At 34.0% G+C, this 22612-nt stretch overlaps 1 protein-coding gene and 1 long non-coding RNA gene across 2 annotated transcripts in view; one reads left to right on the top strand and one right to left on the bottom strand.

Moving 5' to 3' along the window:
* Nucleotides 1-6084: 6084 nt before the first annotated feature.
* LOC135087549 (uncharacterized) overlaps nucleotides 6085-22612 on the bottom strand; it is a 31037-nt gene continuing 14509 nt past the window's right edge. The window contains exons 2-5 of the mRNA XM_063982297.1: nucleotides 15513-15639; nucleotides 11923-12237; nucleotides 8055-8169; nucleotides 6085-6311 (exon numbers count right to left, since the gene is read on the bottom strand). Coding sequence (XP_063838367.1) covers nucleotides 6171-6311; nucleotides 8055-8169; nucleotides 11923-12237; nucleotides 15513-15639 — 698 coding nt within the window. The 3' untranslated portion in view covers nucleotides 6085-6170. The remainder of the gene's footprint in view (nucleotides 6312-8054; nucleotides 8170-11922; nucleotides 12238-15512; nucleotides 15640-22612) is intronic.
* LOC135087551 (uncharacterized) lies at nucleotides 18880-20914 on the top strand. The gene is made up of 3 exons (XR_010260861.1): nucleotides 18880-19207; nucleotides 19663-19832; nucleotides 20144-20914. It is a non-coding gene; the product is annotated as an uncharacterized LOC135087551 (long non-coding RNA).

Below are 22612 nucleotides of genomic sequence, written 5' to 3'. Positions count from 1 at the left end.
AGGTATACCTGTTCGTAGCTACGACTTACACTGAAGCTAATGAAATGTGCTGCGAGCTACGAAAAGTCAAAGTACACCTTTGACGGTGGGGCGCGCATCCGATGTGCCCGTAAAAAGGAAACTCGGTCAGATCCCAAAAAGTTTCTCTTTTAAGTTTCGTAGGTACGTAAAAACCCTCTTTGGTAACCGACTGGCTTTGTCACTGTTGCTTGCTCTATGAAGTTAGTAACAACAAAATCAATTGTGAAAGTACACAAAAGTAACGAAGAGTTCAGCCTTCATTAGGCGGAGAGTGGATCAGTTACCGCAATCTTCACAATGGAACTTTGATTTGCTGAGAGATGATAGATAAACTTACTTATCAGTATCAGTATCAAGTGGGCCTATTGTGTAATGTTATTGGAAAAGTTTTTTGTGGATTACCTACACAGGGTAGTAGTTTAATAAAAGGTAGGGGTTGAGTTTTTGTTACTTATTGTAATCCCAGACAATTTTTATTGTGACGTAAATTCAATTACCAAGATCAAATCGACTTCATTATGCTAAAATTTTTAAATAGTGCCTTGTAAACCTCGCAAATATTTCAAAGATGAAAAACTTTGTTTTCTATGTAAATTATTACACAGTACACATCGGTCCTAAATCATGCATGGTTAAAACTTCATAATATACAGAGTGCCAAAAATTGCTGAACACCGCGCTTTTATGGGGCTCTTAAATTAATCGGATGAAGTGCTCGCTTGCTGTAAAACTTTTTCTTTTGACCACTTTTTCGGTGGGAATGACTCATTCCGTAGATAGGAGCGGAGTTGTCGCCTTTTTGCCGCAGCTGATGCCAGAATGGGCACAAAGTTTAGCTTTTAATAATTAATTTTACGGGTCAGCTTTTAGTTTTTCTTGTGCCTAAGTTGGAGTAATAGCTACATACTCTTGAGACACGAAGGCGATATTTTTTAATTGGACAAGACATTTTGTACACCACTTGGTGCAAAACGAGAATGAGATTAACAAAAATAACAAGAACAAAGTGACTTAATATTTTTATTAAACGATTTAATTAGGTTTTATTGGTATTTTTGCTAAACCATCAAAACTAGCATAATAATAAGGGGTCAAATACGAAGCGTAATGATCTCATTTGCGTACTAATGCAGAGTAGTCAAAATACAGTGTTATCGTAGTAACTATAGGATCATGATCATTAGCATCAAAAAGGGATTTAGTGAGTTTTAGGCTAACCAGCTGTCTAAAACCAGTTAAATAGACTAAGTACTAAGTATAATTAATTAATACAGCTTATAGATTGATTGGCAGACTGCTTAATCAGTTGTTCTACAAAATAAACTAGTTTTTGATAGCTACTTCAATATTCTTGGGTTGTGTAGCTTAAAAATTACAATTGAATTGTATATGTGTGTTTATTGTGCTATATTCATAAAATACAACAGATATTCAATGTATTATTTAACAAATTACGACGACCTACATTAAAAATACCTCCTACACTTTGGCCTACATTACAGAGTTTTCACGTAAAACTGAAAAACTATATGTCTGGATTAACGAACTCGTTTTTAAAACTGGTTCCTTTCCCCGTTTGAGATAAAAGCCACTAACTTATTTAAGCCTGTCGCAGACGAACAATTTTATTGATAATATTTAAGTGAGACACTTCCGAATCTTTATTTAATTTGGCTAAAAAGTTTACTAATTTGAGAGTTGTATGTACCTACTACATAATTATGTGTATAGTAGTAATGTATCGGTGACATCTGATATTAGCCCCACACTATTGATTGAATAAGAAACAAGACAATATGTACCAAAATTCGTTAGTTAAGAATCGAATTAGCCCAATTGCAGACGTAATGCAGCCATCAAAATTGCGACCGTCTGTATTACCCCTTAATCTGTGGAGCGCCAGTAAAAAACTCAAACCCCCATCAAACTCGTAAGCCGGTTGATCGGTTCCTCTGAGGAATCAGAAGCGAGGACTAATGAAAGGCGATTATTCACTATTCGATCGTACCAGCGATGAGCTGAATCCTCGAATAAAAGGCACAGACTCCTTTACAAAGTCTTCTTTTTGTGATAGCAACAAAAGTTGCCGTTTAGGATTTTGTGATTTGGTCTGGCCATACTTTTAAATTATCTATGGTAACAATATATCAATAGTGTACGACCAGCAAAAGTAAAAAGTATTTTATTTGCCAAAAAATGGTTTACAAAAAGTCTGTTCTTCTAGCGGCTAGCGGCTGCTGAACTAAGGGGCCATCCATGAAGTACGTCACACGAATTTCATGATTTTTTGAGCCCCCCCCCGTCCTTGTCACAGGTGGTCACATTTCTGAGACCCCCCCCTCCCTAGTGTGACGTCACATGTTTTACAATTTCATATCGAAAAATTATTAAATTAAAACAGCAGTTCCGAATTAGGGAATGCAATCTCGATCTCGCGAGATCTCGGCCTTTTTTAGCGAGATTGATCTCGGACGAAAAAAGGGCGAGATCTCGCGAGTTTAACGAGATTGCACTTGAGCATAAAAATGTCTTTTAAGAACTGTTTTATCACTAAAAGATTTTCGATTGATATTAGAAGAGAAGACTGGCTGTTTCTTTCATTTGTTATTTGATAGATACGTAAGTCAAAGTTTACTATAGAGGATGGAATCGATCGTCATAGTCACAGTCATTTATTCCATAAATAAGTGATCTCACTTGATTTTCTAAACGATACAAGATACTTATCTAAAAACTGGTTACTGATCCTGAAAGTGCTTTACGAGCTCTATCAGACGGTATTAACATAAGGTTACAAAATAAATTGTGGGGTCCTCATATTGAAACCTTGTCAGCAAGGCTCAGTTCAGCTGCTTTTGCAGTGAGAAAGATAAGGCAATTAACTGACATTGAAACGGCAAGGCTAGTTTATTTTAGCTATTTTCATAGTATAATGTCATACGGCATATTGTTGTGGGGCTCAGCTGCGGACATTGAAACTGTGTTCGTTCTGCAGAAGAGAGCAGTGCGGGCCATTTATAACCTTGGACCCCGATTTTCCTTGAGAGAATTCTTTAAGGAGATTAATATACTGACAGTAGCTTCACAGTTCATTTATGAAAACCTTTTATATGTTCGCAAAAATATAGAGCAATTTACTAGAAAGAGTGATTTACACAAGTTCAATACAAGAAACAAAAATAAACTTGCCGTTCCAAATTTCAGACTGCACAAGATTGGTAATTCATTTATGGGGAAATGTATTAAACTTTTCAATAAATTACCACAAACTGTTGTAGAATTGCCCATTCATAAATTTAAAGCACATATCAAAAGCACCTTAATGAAAAAGGGCTACTATAAAGTTGATGATTATATAAAGGATAAAAATGTTTGGAATGTTTAACTACCTAGCTCGCATTAATACTTATGACTATAATTTGTATATTTTAAAGACTGTAAAACCTTGAAAAGGAGGCTGACAATAGTGACTGAGTTTCTTGCGCTGCTTCTTCTCAGCACTGGCCCATTTATTGTCCCGAAGCAGTGGTAGGGTTAATATTGGGACGTGTAAAAGCGCTTTTTTAAAGCCTATTTGCAAAAATAAATGAATTTTATGAATTTTAATTTTTTATTTTAAACTGAATCTATCCAAAAATTAAATGTTTCCAGCTTCCATACATTCAGTAAAGCCCCATCATATTAAAAACTAACTAAGTATACCGATTGATAGAGCTCGTAAAGCGCTTTCAGGATCAGTAATTAGTTTTACGATATTCTGTATAGTTTGGAAATAATCGAGTGAGATCACTTATCATTTCTACTCTAGATATCCAACATTGAACCGTCCTAGCTCAAAGTTCAAAGCTGTCAGAAGAGCGCTACTATCTATCCTGGATTATTAGTTCTGATTATTGCCACATTGGACAACCTTATTTAATTTTATGACATTTACAGGAGAGCGCTATTGTCAATACTGGGTTGTTAGTTTTTGATTCGTGAAAATAAATTTTTACTCATAATTTTATTATTTTTGTCCTAATTGAAACTGCCAATCTCGCGAGATCTCGAAGTTGGCGAGATCTCGCAGTACTATACTATCCGTTCATAATCATAGTCTCACGGGATCTCACATGAGCCCTAATCTCGCGAGATTTGCATTCCCAATTCCGAATTTAGTTTTATTTTCATTTAAATTAAGTATTTTTTTTATGAAATCAACATTATATCAAATATTTGAAACAATAACATAGCAATAAACTATTTATTTTTAAATTAATAACATCTTCAGTCCATGGCATTAGTCAAAGGGCTCGTAGGCGATCGGCGCGTATCACTAGAGCGGGTATGAACTCGTCAACAAAACAATTTAAACCGTATTGTCCTAAAGATAGTTGGAAATATTTTTTAGTTCAATTAATATTTCAAATTACGTGATTAGTACCTCTAGATATATTAGATTTTGAAATGTGATGTCACAAAACTTAGGACCCCTCCCACCCCTTGTCACACCATGTCACACTTTGTCGACCCCCTCCCCCCCTCTTTAAGTGTGACGTACTTTATGGATGACCCCTAAGTAATATGTTCGAGAGCGGACTTCGTAAACTAATTTATATTAACATTAGGTATGTAACACTAAAATAAATTGGCAAAACATAATATTATATTTAATTTAAATTCGAAATATTTCATAAGTACCTATAAACTGGCTGTTGTCTATAGATTTTTATAAGTAAATAAGTATACAATTTATTAATAATATTTTTATTACTTAATAAATATTTTAATAACTATTACTCATAATAGTTTATACACACATATTGTGTTTAAAAAACTGTAAACATAATTTTAAAATATTAATTAACAATTAAACAAAGAACAATTATTCGATTAAAACTATCACAGGATGTTCTGAGCTAAAAGACGATTATAATCGTGATAACGTTACAAAACAAATTGGAAAAAATCTCTTTATTTTTTAACAATCAATTTTGAACACTTTAATTAAAGAAAATGACACTAATGTAATGAAAGTTAAGAAAATATATGATGAAAACGAAATACAATCTAAATCTTAACGCTAATTTCTGAGCTCAATAAAAAACTGTATTCAATATCATTTATGTACACGCCAATGAATTTCAATACGCTACGACGAACATAACATAAAATACACTAATTATAGCTTAAACATGTTACTTGCCGTATTAGTAATTATGTATTTGTAAGTATTCATAATAGAAGGCAATACTGCATTAAGGTAGAATAAGTTATATCCCCATGTATTGTGCAAAGTATGCATTTCACACTCTTTTGGCATATAAACAAATGAAAAGATTAAAATACTCAACATAATTCGTTTTAAACCTAATATTCTCTAGTGGACAACTAACTTTATCGCGACCAGTGTGATATCACACATAGCACATACCAGCCAACGACAATTTGTACAAAAAGTCATACAAAAGACTATTGGCGACATCACACGATATTCCGCGGTTTCACCTGACATTTCTAGCTATACGAGTATGACACTTGTCCCGTATTAATACAAGGTTTTAATATTTTTTCGATGCAGATAAGACAAAAGTCTGGATACCAAAATGGTTGGTGGTTGGTACCCTGTTATTCATTGGTAAGATTTAATTATCATAGTTTAGACTTAGAAACACCATTCTTACTGAATTATACAACAACTTATCAAACATATTCTTACTATTACACAAAATTAAATCTCATAAATTGAAACCCAATACTTAAGGTATGGTAAAACAATAAAAAGACACATACAAAAAACCACTATGCATTTTGTAAAAAAAACATTACGGCTGACAATACTTTTGGTATTTTTGAATGCAATTTGTAGGTATCTATTATGTATGAACGATCATCACAAACCCAATCATTTATTAATTGCTATTATAAAAAAATGTCACGAACATTTTCATGGCGCCTACTATTAGCCGTAATGCTTCCATTAAAACAAAAACAAACATTCAAACAAGTGTAATCACATGCAACTACAATAAATAAGTCTTGCTAGAGGAACTGTAACTCATACATTCATTATTTACAGTTCAGTGCTCGTTGCACCACGCAACCACTTCTGGAACAATATTAAGTTTTTACCCGCTACAGCGTTCTACTTTACCTAAACTCGTTGCGATTTACGTGGGAACTAACGCACCAGATAGGTAGACCAGTAGGTTCCCGAATACAGCGACAGTGACCAGCACCAGGCTGTAATTGCTGCTTGTAGCTTTGTCTGGTAGCCCACACTCGTGGCCCCGGTACTCCAGGCAAAAGTTCTGGAAATGGAAATTTAGATTATAAACAAAATAAGGCTAATAACTCTACTTACAGACTTCAAGAGTTTGTAGAACGACGGTAAACACTCAATTCTAACTCAAGGGAATTTAAGCCTGTAATTTGATTGAATTTCAGTAGATCAATCAATATCGAAATACTGAAGTGTCCGTAGTATCAATATCGAAATACTTGAGAGATGTTTTATAAGGGCTAGGTCTATATTTTATGTAAAAAAGAAAATAATAATACGAGTTTGAACAAAGAGATGACGAAACTAGCGAGTAAAACATACATTATTTTAGATACGTACTTAAATTATCCGTTTTATTCCATAATAGAATTCTAGCATACCTATTTACTATTTGGTAGCCCATATTAATAATGTAATAGTTAGTATTTTTTTGGTTTAATTAATTTACATTGAAATAATGTGTCATGTGTCAATTGAAACAGTGTTCGTAGTAATTTACTATTTTTCGCAGTAGGTACTATTTGATTAAATAATTTCAGTTAATAAATTAAACAAGTTAATGTATTTATTTAAAACGAAGTATATTCCCGCACTTTAATAAAAATATGTTGCCATTTAATCGACTTTTATTACATGTTTCGACAGCCAAAAATATGTGACCAGAATACACAGTATTATTTTTTAATTCACCTCATAATTGATTCACGAGGAAATTCCGAATGGAACAAAAGTGGGGCTTTTGTTCTAGGGTTCATCGATGCGGAATTACTATTATGAAAGAATGACTTCATTATTTTTCGTTAAATGATAAACTTACGGAACACTTTATATTAGGTTCATTGAATTTTCTTAAAAGGGTACGTTTTATCATAAGAAATATTTGCTCACTACTTTGAAGGAGATTTTTAATATGAATAACTTCAACGCATATTCTATATTCATTATTCTTAACAACATTTATTCCAAGAGTTTAAATTAACTTGAAAGTAAAGCCGTCTTACATGTTTTCTTTATTTTCGAATACCTGAAAACTGTAATCTACTCATAATTAAATTTGTTAGAAAACGTGGCATTTTATTTTTGCGCGGACTTAAGATTTTGCCTTATAATGTCGTCAATCTCAACTTACAGGAAAATGTCATTCATTATCTTATCAATAGATTCATCAGGCCGTGCCGAGAAGCCGTTCAAGTCTTTTTGTACTGTTTATATCTATTTACGTATTTTATCTATCTTCCTCTTCTATTATGTTATTATTTTATCTTACCATCTTCTTTTATGGTGTACGTAGTACAGTTAGCGACTAATAGTTCGCGACACCCAAAGTTTCAGACTTGATGAACTACCATGACTGTCTGAAATGGTTCAATCGGACTAACTCAAGTTGATCATGACCTTTGATTCTTTTTTTCAGAAAATCAGGTTAGTTCAAGCTTGAAATATCTAAACCAAACCGCGCTAAAATACAGACATGATTTTACACTAAGTATGTGTGTCCCATGGGATTCAATCGAACCCAGAACCTACGAGTCGATAGTATCACTAGAAAGAAGGCCAAAACTCGATTAAAGGCATAGGTTGAAATTAAAGTTTGTTTCTGTAGTTACAAATAGCAATTTGTGCCAGATTACATTTGATTACTGAAAAGTATAAAAGGAAAGCTACCCAGAATTAATGAATTAAGAAGACGATACGGCTTTAAGAATCATAGACACAATCCATGACCGACTTTTTGTGATACGTATCATGGAGTATTGCGGTAATACCTTACCTTGATAATATTGGAAGCCATTCGTTTCAGGAACGCACTGGTGAAGAGGGCGGCGTCGTCGCCACACGAGCTCTGCACGGTTTGCTCGGAGCACCTCAAGTACTCTTGGAATGAACTGGAAATACAAAATATGTATCAAACACTGACAACTTTATTATTAAAACTTACTGTTGGTTTATGGGGATTATGATTTATTTACTATCCATATATTATACCTATTTATCTCATTTCATCTCATCACATAATCATTACGAGCATGTTAGTTAGATAACTTCATAATTCCATTCCAATTATAGTTGTGCGACAAGATGGAAGATGTAACTAGTAACTTTATGGAATTGTATAATTACCAAAAAGCTTTATCTAATCACATAAGCTCTGTATATTTTATGTTAAAGATTTTTTTAACAACAACAATGGTACGATTGAATTTGATTTCCTATCAAAACATCGGGTTTTAAAATCGGGACTTACAAAATAACTTCAACTGTAACTTTATTGATCCACTGCAGTATGTTGTCATTCATAATTATCATTGTAATCGTTCATTTTACATTGAGCTGATGGTGATCAATTGAGCCACGTCAGTTGCAATGGAGGCTCATAAAGTCACATTTACAAGAGTTATTACAGCTGCCCACATGATAAAAGAACTTTATTGAATTTTGTTGCATACTCGCCAGCACCTTAAAGTTTGTTGAAAAATGGCACCTATTAATAACTACTTAAATGTCAGAGTACAATTAGCTTGATGTGCTGTCGCTCGTAGTACCTACTAAACCTTAAAGTTTTATGAATTTAAAGTGGATGAGTCGTTGGATATTGGAATAATTTTAACCTTTCAAAATCAACTTTAATACCTATGTTTTATTGAATGAATCTTTAGCACACAAACAACCATTCATTAATTGCTTCTACAAGCAAATAATTATGTTCAAACTTCAAAATTTGAATCTTGTAATGATTAACATCATAACAGCAGACAGTTTGTTACATAGAAAAAATATTTTGTACCGAAACCGAATGTAAATTATAAAATTATCACTTCACGGGATTTATTGCAACAATATCTATTTTAACGGTAAATAAAATGTTTACTCTCCCGACGTGAAGTGATAATTTTATAGTAAAAATGCAACATAATAGTTTAAAATACGAATGTAAACGTTATTTTTCTCGTATAATTTAACTATTTTCATCTTATAAGTACAACAGCTCAAACACTGAATCCATTTTATAATCATTTAGTAGCTTTCATTTACTAAATTGGCCTACGGATAGAATAGGCTTCGAGCTTAATTGTGAAATTAAAGTTTGTTTCTGTAGTTACAAATAGCAATTTGTGCCAGAGCTCGTGTTTTTTCCGTGGAAAATAACTGCGTTTTTGTTCATCTTTCCATTGTGTCAGTGCATGGGCAGCGATGTATGAATCCTGTGATAGTGCACGAATATTTTTAACTAGGGACTGACCAATGCACGAACGTTAACAATGCAAATAAAATTTATTTCAGAACAGAGAAACGTTTTGTAGATACCGCGACAGTTTAATGGTTAATGAAAGAGATAACGAAACACCGACACAGTTTGTGCTTCCTTGTAAATGAAATCGTTTATTAGAAACAGGAGCAAAATAATAGTTAAGCTCTGTGGACCCTCGCGTTTAGGGTTTCAATTTGCGAAACATTCTGTAGAATCCATAGATTTAGTGACTGTCTATTCTCCTATTTCATTGTTCATTAACAACAATTGACTCTATCATAATGCCACAAAGGTTATATTTAAGGGATAGTTTCAAATTTTCGATTCGTTCTATGGTAGATGATTTAACATTTAATGCAGGTTCCTCGATGGTTTTTGTTAACTTGAGGGACAATGCTAGTCATCAGACCCTAATAGTACTGATCTGACCCTCATCTTAGATTGTAGTTTGAAATCTGAACTCAAAACAATTAAGGAAGTACGAGTGATAAAGCTTGAAGGTAAATTAATTATGACATAACAGTTTCCGATATTTTTTAAAGCACAAGAACCATTCATAATGATATTGTTTCTCATCTGACGTTGATGAGCAGAGTAATAAATATCAAAAAGTTTTTACAGAATACAGAAGACTTTTCCATCGTCCAATGACAGTAATAAATTGCGTACGTTTTTGCTGCGGGTGATCTACTGGAGTGGAGAGGATTAGCCGCAGAATGGATGCTTCGGATATAATATAATTAAGTATGGCTAAATTACAAAATCAATTGCTAAGAACACGGATAAGGGAGTCATTAACACGCCGCGAGAGCCTTAAGTGCGTCTCTTAATCTGATAGAATTTACGCAGAATCTTAAACAGGGCTTGATGGCTAAAATGAGGGCAAAATGAAGCTTGAATCTTCTGAATGGGAACCCGAACGATGCTAAAGTGGACGGCTTCCAAGTATTTATGCTAACCAATAGAATTAACGGATACAATAAGGAATCCACTTATATAAATCGAGTTGCAAGACAGATGAATTGTATTCAGTGGGCCCTAAAAATTTTGGACGCGCAATCAAGTTTCTATTAAATTATTACACTTTGTTACGCCCGAGTTAACATTCAAGAAATTGGCAAAATTTAAACGCGGAAATAATAATGAAGTTATTATAATTCTGCGTAGCTGTGTAGATAGCTCTGGTAGTCAATCTTCAGACGAGTAATTAGCGCCGGAAAGCCGGTTCGATTTGTTGAATATTTTATTAACGAGGACTATTCAATATTCAAGACTTTGCCCAAGTCTTTTGAGTAGCACCTCTCTGTACTCTGGAGGATCTTCCGATGAATTCTCCTCCATGACAGTTTAATTTGCGGAACTCAAATTGGAAGACACTCATACTAAGTGGACGATTGCTAAATAGTTGGAAATGTTAATTGAATTCGTTAACGAAGGTGGCCTAACATTAATAATTTAAATCATAATTTAGAAGACATTTTGAAATACCATCGCAATAATTGTTTATTGAAATCAGAGAGTGTCGAATATTTAAATGTACAATCAGTTTGATAAATTAATTGTTACGTTAATTGGTGGTCTGGACATTTAAATACTTAATGTACGAATTTGATTACAAACAAATTCGACCAAATTTATTGTGAACAAATATTACATTAAAGTAGTAATGATTAATGATATAAAGCTTAAAAATTATGCCTGTTAGATGCGATGAATTACCAGAACTAGGGTTTGTTTGTTTGCTCTGAGTTACAAATTATAATATCTGCACGATAGATATTACCCACCATATTGATATAGCTCTTCAACACGTGTACTCGAGTATGGCTATAAGCAGAGAATAGACGACGTTTAGCGGTACTGTTACTGACAGTGCCGATAATTAGATCCTATATTAATTATTATGTAGATTATGGTATACAATAAACATAGAATATCAGGATGAAATATTGCGCCTAAATGATTCTGCATTGCACAGAATAATGAAAATCGTTTGTTAGTGCACCCATTGGAGGTGAGGACACTAGCTTCATCACTCATACGGATAAGATGTTTCATGACATTCCCTGCGATGAAAGGCTTGTCCTGTAGGTCTGGATGCGAGCCGCTATAAGCGGTTATCACGCCATTTTATCGATATTGCCTAAACATTTTGACGTCGATAAAGTATATCACGGCGCGCATCCTACTGTTGAGTGCAAACTCTTCCGCTAAATTGTCGGAAATCATTAAGAATCAGTTTTATTAGTCATGCTTAGTTAAGTCCCCACATATTAATTACCTGCTGCCATTTCCGTAGCAGGCAGGTATGCGTATGAATGAAGCTGTGGTTATGTTAGCGAATATGTTACTAATTAGGCTATTAAAAAGTTCTACAAATTTTACTTACCAACAAACAGTGCGCAGATAATCTTCGTGACTCGCCGAGTTATCATGATCAGTTTGATACTGCTCTGTCTTGTGAGAATCGCTGAGAGTGGTCAGCGTCACTTCGTACCGCTTGCTGCATTTCTCATACTCTGGCCTGACGTGCTTCACGCAAGTAGCATGCTTCAAGTACTCGTCCTGGTACTTCCCGCGGGTACACAAGTCCTGCACCACGTCAGTAATCCCAGAGTATATCCGCCTGAACACGACTTGCTCGTGCTTCTCCATACAGACGGTCGTGTAATTGTCTATGCATCTTATCCCGGAGCGCAGTTCACTGCAACAAGACGTAAACATTTTATCCTACGCTCAGGTTAAGTCGCCATTTGTCTTGACGTTGTCTCTTTGCAGGCAATGGAGTTTCCGAAAGTTACGTTTGTAACTAAGTAAATGTATGACGTAACCGTCGTCTAATTTATATTTTGCAGTGATACCTACATCAGTCTGATATTGTCGGAATCTTTGATGTTTTAACGTGTCATCATGCCCATCAATTTGATCACATGATTCCATAATGATAAGCGTGATAAGAATTGGCATAAATTCGATAAAAATGACACGAATAAATATCGGAAAGGAAATAAAAACAGTGAGCGAGTCCTCATTTACATTCAGGGAATGCTTTACATACCAACGATTCTATTCACATCGCAAAGTGGTTGTGAGATTGGGCTGAATGGTTTAATCAGGATCTAGGTACCTTGAGTTTTTTATTGAATCGAAGAAAGTAAATGTTTCGCCTAAAATTTCACAATGTTCTTTTTGGAAGCGACTCAATGATAGACATTTGTATTTACTGCGTGACGATTTCAATAATGTAGCTTCTTAATAATGACGCTTCTTTTATGAATAAACCATTCATATTGCGTGTTCAACGTCGTAACGACAAATGACAAGTTGATTAATTTAATATTAACATAGCCGTGATCAAATTGATAGTTACTTTTAATTTCATTAATAAATAAATACAGGGTGTTAGGTAAATGGGTATATGAGCCGACACTAGCCCATGTTAACATGGGCATATAAATTGTATGGTGAAGTCAGAAAATTGATATCTTCATTTTAATTATTTTAATTTTCATACAAATCGGATTTTATAAAATTTATTTTGTATGAAATTTTCATACAAAATAAAAAAATTAAAATGATGATATCAAACTAACTTCACTATACCATTTATATGCCCATGTTAACATGGGCTAGTGTCGGCTCATATACCCATTTACTTAACACCCTGTACATAAATATCCTTGGACATTTTACATTACGCTTCTAGTCCCAAACTTCCCAAACCAAATAACTATTTTTCTTTCTTTCTTTCTTTCTTTCTTTCTTTCTTCCTTTCAAACTAAGCAAAGCTTGTACTATGTATTAACTTTTTCAGTCGATTACATAATGTGACTTTTACTGAAAATATGCTTCAAACACGTACAATTTTGGAGGAGATTTTCCTAACATATTTTCGTTAAACTGTTTAAGTTTGATGGCGGAATAGTTCCAACAAAAGTCCCAAATTGAGGAGAACTAACTGCGGAATCTTTCCGCTCAACTTCTCAGCCGCTGAGACGCCTCGATCAAACTTACTGAGACGTTGTGAACTTAGAAAGTGGTAATGGGCTAAGAGGGTGCTTCATACCCAATTGGTTCGGCAATGAGATTTGTAATTTGATAAACGATACAATATTATAAAGACATATTGGTAAACCGACAGACAATAGCAGGTCAATCTAAACACTTTGTAATCATAATTAAGTATTTGTAATGGAGCCGTTTTGCTACAAAAATGTATAAAATATGTAGTCTGATGCTATCAAGAAAGAAAAATTTTAGTAAAACTTTTTACGTAAAACTACGCGAATACATTTAATATCAGCGCCATTTATATCACTGTTAATTACTGCTTTCGTCTCTATGGTTCGACCTTTTCAACAAACCGAGACCCTTTAATCTTACCTACTGATTAGTCATTTCTGATTGCCTATTTTAAGTCATTTATACAGGGTTAAAGGTGCCTTTTCACGATTATATTAAAAAATGTTCCTGGCTGTTCCATAGAAAAAGTTGCTGCAAGATCAAAAAGCAGCATATTTACAGTAGATTTTTGTTGACCACCTTATTCCTATAGTAAAAGTACCTAGTAATGAGCAGAACCCTTCCTTAAAATTTAGCAACTGTTTTGAAAGTAGCCCAATAAACGTTTATATTGTAATAATTATAAGTGGTACAATAAGTGGATAATTAAGTTAATTGGAAGAGGCATGAATTTATATAATAACGAGCCTCTAAATAAGTACCTATTTTAGCTGATAATTTTAGGCTGTTAACTGAAACAAGAAAAACTTAAAATTACGTCTTTCTAAGGTTCATTATACCTAGACCTACTGACATGATACTCAAGCCATTTCAGAATAGAATATTACATAGTACGAAATTGAGTTAAATAAATAAATAAAAAAAAGTTACATTTTATATCTACCTGACTACATTTTTGCTAAACTATCCCTTGAACTGTTATGTACTCTTACAAATAGGTATATGATACATAGTTAATTTGCTTCTACTTATAAGACAAACAAATAACTTACTTAATCATATTCACGGAATCGCTGTGGGAGTACGAGTATACTAAACTGTACTTCACTTTTAGATATTTACAATCAAAATGTTCCTTCGCTGAATGAAAGTTTGCTAACCAAAGTAGCGTGGGAGTTTGCCGCTAGGGATGCCATCTCTAAAATTTGACAACTGGGATAAGACACGTGAAAATCACGTATTTTAGAGCCCAAAACCCGGGCATGTCAACATGTTTTTTTAAAACTTAATAGTGTCGGCCTAAGACTAGAAATTTTTAACCCGGACTACAAATGAAACCCCGCCCGGACGCACCCTGGATGCCTTCTGAACTAGGAAATTCCGGGAAAACCCGGACGGATGGCAGCCCTATGCCGCCCAACTTTACGGCTCCAAGCCTCCAATGAAACAAATAACCAAGTTGTATCCCATATGTTTTACCGCAAAATGCAAGTTTCGCTCACTTAATCAATATTTATATTTTAATAAATACTCGTACTGAACAAGCGAGGTCGTTGGAGTAATTGAATACATACAAATGTTATGTACTTTGTTTACATCATGTGTTACATGTGTAATGCTGAAGGGAAATTTAAGACATTTGGGATACGGAATGTTGTCTCATACCTACACTTATCTAAGCATCATTATCATCATAGGTTATTGAAAGTTATCCAATAGGTACATAATTGAATTAACTAAATTAAAAAACCAACCAAATTGAGAACCTCCTCCGTTAAAAATAGCACGTATTTATAAATAACAGGCTATTCTTGTCCGAAGGTACAGGTACAGTTAATAAAAAAAACAATTGAAGGTCAATTGGATTCAAATTCTAAATTTAAAATTCCTAATTCCTGTAATTAGTTATTTTTGCCATAAAAATACGTGAGCAACTCGTGCGTAGGTAATGTAAAAGCAAAAACGCAATAAGTTTTTACATAATCTGTTTGTTTGTGTTACAAAAATGAAACTTACACACAACTTTTGTCTAATTCCTCTTGTGTGAGTGCGAACGATATCTCTCTCGAGCTCAGCACGGGGAGGGCCATGGAACACCTTTGCAAGAGATCTTCTTGCTGGTTGCATCGCTCCTTGATAGCATCTGTGGACAAACAAGTTTTTTATTTTTATTAAAATCAAGGCAAAGACATACATAATTATTATTTAAACACTTACGAGATCTACACGAGTAAGACCTTCATTTGTTATTACGTTAAATTTTACTAGATATTAATTTCAGATTAAAATTCTTCCTACGTATGAGTCCATTTTGAATTTTCCAAAACAATTTGAAACTTATCAGCGATTACAAGTTCAATTCTTACTAACTGGTAAATAAATAATTAGACCGATTTAGATCGTTATAACATTTATTTTCATGTGCAGTTTACGTGATTATTCTTTTTTTTTATTCTTTACATTATTATCTAGTACCTAATATACCTACTTAGGAGTCTTTGAGTATACTTATCATAATTTGGGCTGAGGGATGGCACTTCAGAAGCATCGTATCATCTTGAGTAAGTATTACCATCGTCATACTTCAAACATCAATAGGCTTTACTTAGAAGGCTACGGTTCAATAAATGAGTTGCCAAAAGCCTACTACTCCAAGAGGTATTGGACATAATACGCTAAAATATCTAAATTGGGTAGCGAAACGATAAGTGTCTAATCTTGTTAATTGCCCTTCAATTAATCAATCGCCCAAATCAAAACAATTAAAAATAAGTGGCGAAAATATTAATTTTAAAAGCCTTGATAGTCCAAATAAATTGTTTATTTAGGTATGTTGTTGTGTTTTCTATAACCCTGCATAGGCTACCTGCTTAGTCCAATCAATTGACTCTATCTATAATTTTAAAATTCATCAAATTGATTCCGAGAATGTATGAAAATGTAACAAATAATGAAAGTCAAGTTATTTTCAGATTTAGATGGCGTGAATTACCTACTGTTATTTCTCCCATAAGGTTACTACAACCTATTTACATAAAACAGCATTGACAATCTAATTTCAGCTGCGTATTTTCAATTGTTTTCGGTGTGACGAATAGTTTACCTTACCTACTAAATTAAAACGTTGTAATGAAGATGTTAGTTTTTATGAAAAATATGCTAAAATTCCATTACTAACTACCTACAATGATTAATGAGGAAACATCTCTTCCAAACGTTGTCAACAAGGTCATTCTCTTGAAAATAAAGTTAAATTCTTGCGTTCAAACGTCGGTTACTGGCACAACGCAATAAAATTTGCAGAAAAAGAAATAAAGTAAGGTTTGACGCACACTCGCTCGATGGTTATCGGCGACTAAACATTTGTGCACACAACGCGTCACTGCTCGCGGGTGGCGACAGCGGTCGTGTTCACGTGGTCGGCACGCGCGATCAGCTGTTCGTCCACATGCGATGAGATCACGAGACAAATCCGACCGTAAGTGGTATCCGATCCGCGGAATTATCCGTTAATTGGATGTTGGAACTTTTTAAGGTTTTCTCTCGTCTTTTAATAGGAGTTTATTGGAGGTTGATCCTTTTGTTGAAGGAAAAATATTTTTTTAGCAAAACACTATATTCAGTTTTGATTTTTTACAATCGTAGCTACGAATCTTGACTAGGAAAATATAACCCTTTTAATCTAAGATCGAAAATTGCTTTGTATCTTAATGAGTTATTATTTAAAAGTTATTATTCCTAAAATTATAGTGGAGGAGGCTCATAGTCCAGCAGTGGGCTGTAAAAGGCTGTTGATGATGATGATTCTTAAAATTTGAATTGAATTGAATCAATTACATTGATTAAATATGACTAGACTTCACAATTTTCTTTCATAATAAAAGTATACAATTGTGATATTTACAGGTATAGCAAGTTTACTGTTGTTATTAATTTACCAATTAACTCCACCTACAGAAGTAAATAAAAATTTTAAATAAGTAATGAACAGTGTTTTATTAACCCAACATCTAAAATCATTAATCCATCCTTTGAAAGAAATAAAGTAGAGCGTAGAAAAATATTTAAAAAAAAGTTTTTGAAATAAATAGAATACAACTCAAGATAATACAAAAATACCTACAAGTTTTGTTTTTTTAATTAGAAGACTTAATTCATAATCTTAAAAAAGCAAAATACGCGGATCGGATCTGCCACACGACGACAACAGCTGCTATCATCGAATGCCGTGTGCGTCCTGATAAACAGGTAGTTATTTTTAACAGTGCCGTTCTCAGAACCATGCATTCCGAAGCTGTGGTGGGGTGACGAGCCCACCACGCCGCTCGACGCCATTGGTCGAAAGACATCGTACGATCTCTGCGAGTGTATGAGTGCTGTACGAATAAACCACACACTCTCACTCAATCGAAGCATAATCTAGCGCCAATATACAGAGCATGTTTGAGACAATTCACTGATTTGATTGCTCCAAGCCATAGGAAGTCGGTACTTCTTATTTCGCCTTGACACAATGACGCTGCGTGCCTCTGCTTCATTTGTTTTGATTGATCGTTAACCTTTTACTGAATAAACAACTATGTAATGAACTGTCTGCGTCAGCAATTAGGATCGAATGTTTACGTTTAGAGACAGGTATTTATCTATATGTATAATTCCAGAAAATATACATTCATCAGTATCTGACTTAGCACAACATTGAAATTCGTTTCAGCACGTGAATTTTATTAGCTCAATATGAATAGCTTCGGGCTGTTTTCACTTGTCAATATAGTCATGAATATCTGTAATCTCCAACGGAACAAAATGTATTTACATTTAACCAGCATTTGCTTTTTCATTAGTTCTCCCACCCAAAGCGGCAGTTACCATTTATCAATTCATAAGCGCGTTCGCAGTTGGCATAAATTCCAACAAGGTCTAGTTTAGTTAGTCGCAAATAGAATTTTCGAGATGCTGCTGGTAAATGTCTAGAATATTTCACACTTAGCATTAATATTGTAGTGTTTAGCAACAGTTTTCTGGTTTGGAAATTTTCCTTTTTATGTTGCTCTTAGTTTTAGGCTAAATCGAAAACTTTTTCTATTGTTTCTTCTTGGTGATTTCTTATTTTGTAAACACTAACTGCATTTCTAAGTTTGACTAACGTTGCCAAGACAGCGTTGTTACTGATGAGATTTCTTACTGTACAATCCTATTTTTTGTTATATCACTGTTCAGGAAATCTGGCTGGTGAGCTCGTGAGTAATGTCTATGTCTAATCTAATGAACGATTCTTTTCCGTTTCTTTCGAACAATTTCTCCTGGCCCGGGAAAGTTGCAACAATAGCTATCTTCAAATAAAAAGTAGGTAATTTTAAATAGGTTGAGCTTGAGAGTACAGTCTGTCTATAAAGTCGTGACATGAATGTTTGAGGAACTAACATTATTCATGTGTCTGGCAACACCAGAGTTCACTAAACATATGTACATCAGCTGTCATCGAGAACAAGTTGTGGAACGATTTTCATTTTGTGGTTTTTATTGTTTGACTAATCTCCAGTAAATTATTACTCAGCTACGAAGAAAAGTATAAACAATGAGTAAAGTAAATTGGAGTGCCACGCGGAAAGTGATTTTTAAAGTTTTCCAGCAATGTTCCGCGGAGTACCAAGTTGGTCAAATTTTGTGGGATTTGGATGATGTTTAAGGGCGAACAGCATCTTTGACGGGTACGTAATCGTGTTACTGCTTGTTTATAATCTACCTAAAGTAACAAATTTACTGCATTATGCGATTTGGTGACCAAAACAGGCATTGTTTACATAGGACATTTTTAGGTTAAATTTTCATTGTAAGTAGGATATATTGTAGTACGACCATTTCTTTTGATACATCAATTCAGTCAAGTTTTCTACGAATTTTGAATTTGAATTAATTGCTTCATATCTATATTACCCGTTCGCTTTGGCCATTGTTAACTGTATGACATCACTTTCACATCAAGTTGTCCGTCTACAAAAACAATAATTTGTTGCAATATTTTTTTATGATTATGATTTAGCTCTTATAATGTAAATGCATGTGAAATGATATCTTGTTGGTAAATCTTTAACAATAAATAATATTAGTTAGGTATTGTAGTTATTCTTTCCATCCCTTTAAAATTTGAACTTCTTTTTTTCAGGAAAATCAGAGAGTACGGTTAGGCGCATAGTCAATGAGGGTTTTCAGAATAATGGAAAATTTAAAATTCCTGGGAAACACAGGCAAGGCCGACCAAAGAAAGAAATGGATAATTTTAATATTTGTGCTCTGCGCCAAAAAATATATTTTTTTTACACGGTACAAAAAGAGGTAGGTAAATAACATTTTTCATCTTTTGCATGTTTTTTGTTTGATGTGAGCTATATTCATTCTTCATATAAGGTAACCTATATAATATTATAGCCTATGTTAAGCAGTTTTTTTAGATTGTAATGATGAAATATTTTTTCAAATCGGTCCAGTAGTTTCAAAGCCAATTACACCCTCCCCCTCCCTCTTATACCCCCTTAAACCCCCATCCAAACAAACTAACAATGAAATCTTTCTTCTTAATAATATTAGTATGGATGTATAATTTTATAAAATGTTCACTAACAAGAATCTATTTATTTTTTCACCAGGTCACAAAATGTTCGCAATCTCTAAACATCAAAGGTATCACAAAAGACATTTTCAAAGGAAAGCGTTACATCATAGTCCATGCTGGAAGCGAAAAGGGGTTTGTTTCAAACTGCCTCCTCATATTCACTGGCAGAAATAATTTGAAAGACTACCATTCAGAAATGAATGCGCATAACTTTACGAAGTGGATTAAAGAAAAACTAATACCAAATCTTCATGAGCCATCCATTATAGTTATGGACCTGTACCAAGACAATTGGTTATTTGCTTAGGCGATAATACCAGCAGTGAAGATGATGATGTGAATGATGACAGCGCTGCTTATGAAGGTGGCAACGAAACTTTTCTTAACATCGAATATTTGGAATCCGATGATGAAAGTGATTAATAAATGTCTTTATTAACTATGTATGATGCGTTTTTTTTTTATGCTGATTCAATAAAAATGCTTGGTAAAACCTTTCATAAGCATAGGTACCTACTGTAGGTATTAAAACAGAAACAAAATATCGTCGTCTAAATTGGTTAAGGGCTGATTTTTCAATCGTCGGATAACTTTTAACTGAAGAATAAGATTGGCACATTGACAGTTTTAGTATGGAAAATATGTCAAAATGACAAGTTTATTCATCAGTCAAAAGATATCTAAGGATAGAAAAATCTACTCTTAATTAAATTGCCCTAGTATCAAACTCATTTGGTCAAATTGTATAGGGTTGCTACATGAAGAAAAAAAGCGCCCTCATTTTATGTCACGACTTTATAGACAAACTGTATTCGAGTAGAAAACGATTAAGAGACAATAGCAGAAAATAATGCTAAATGTCGAGTAAATCGAAAGGCCAATGAGTTTGCGAATAACATTATAAGGATTCATGGTTGTATTTTTAGAGGCGACAATATTATACTGTTAATTCCTCTCTCCATCAATTTAGATAAACCAACATTTCTGTTATTACTCAGTATCATTATTTACGAGAATAATCCTTCATTATTATGAATGATTAGTGCCAGTGCACTAACGAACGCGGGGTTAGATTAGACCAAACGAGTATATCGGTGTCACTGGGCATAAAGCCATTTTACTGTCGATTACGTGCTACAAACAGTATCGAGTAACAAAAAACACGATGGTCGATGCAGTATGCCTCTAAATACGGTTTCTTTGACACCAAATTCATGAATTTTCTTCAAATATTCTTATAAAAAAATATATACGTTTTAAGTCACTGAAAAAACACATAATACGATGATCTACATTTTAGTGGCATCTTTAAAACGCTCTCTGGTTACCAAAGTTTATCACACGTAGGTAAAGGTCACATAAATACTGCTTTCAAGTTCTGCAAGACCTAATGTAAACAACTATTATTCTTTTGAAAAAGAGTTATTTTCTGATAAAATGTCTTGCACTCTACCTTTTGAAGTAAAACATTATGTTAAATCCACGCTATCTCTCTATTTCTGCAGCTCCATACAGACGTTGACATGGAGTCAAACGGAGACCCTGATTGCAACAGGCCGCCTAATGAACAAGAACAAAACGAACATGACGTGTGTGCAGTCTCGGCGGATATTTTGACATCAAGCTGGCTGCTTCAAAAATAATTCGGGGTATTCTCGGCTTTTGGCAGCGTTTTATCGGTCACAGAAGGTGACGAAAATTGTTTCAGGTTAAAAAAGTGGCAGTGACGTAGGTACATACGTTTGTCCGTGTTTTGGGCATAGGATCCGAAGTCATGTATGCAAATGGTAATGCCTACATAATGACAACTGTGTTTTACTTATTCATTCTGTGAATGTTGAAAGTTATAGAAGAAAGTCAATAAATGAAAAGCATGATATTAACCGCCGCGTCGATCTTTTTAGGTGTCATAGGTGTCCATTTTAGGTTTGGGGACCATTTTACATATTCTTATCCTTCTACTCCTGCCCACATTTCAGATCATTAACTGGTCGAGTTCCGTTAAAACACATGTTATCCCTTGTAAATGTTACATGATTAAAGGAAAATACGTTTTGGCTTGTGTTTAAAAGGGAATACCAGTATATTAAGCTGACTTTAAACAAATAATAAAACGGCGTCAAACACTCGACATCACCATACCATTAGAATACCTTTATCCAGACCAATTCTCTGAAAGTATTCTGTTTTAAAACCTTTTTACGCCAAACCCTATTTAATTGAAAAGGGTCTAATTGTTTTTATTAAAATGGACCTACGTAATATTACATGGACCAAAAATATTTTATTTCAGGTTTCATTCTGTTTTTAATAATGGTTTGAAAGATATTGGAGCAGTTTATGTTTCAGTTATCGTCATAAATTCTTCAGGCTAGAATTGTAATTATGTGATTGTTTGGTATTTGGTAGGGTAATTGCGCCGGTTTTCCGTCCAGCTCCTGTTTTCGTCCATTTGACCGACTTGCCACAAACAAATACAAAAAATTAGAATAAAAACCTAACT

The sequence above is a fragment of the Ostrinia nubilalis genome, unplaced genomic scaffold, assembly GCF_963855985.1.
Source record: "Ostrinia nubilalis unplaced genomic scaffold, ilOstNubi1.1 SCAFFOLD_49, whole genome shotgun sequence".
NCBI lineage: Eukaryota > Metazoa > Arthropoda > Insecta > Lepidoptera > Crambidae > Ostrinia > Ostrinia nubilalis.
The sequence above is the reverse complement of the archived record's forward strand: the minus strand, read 5'-3'. Positions and strand labels throughout refer to the sequence as shown.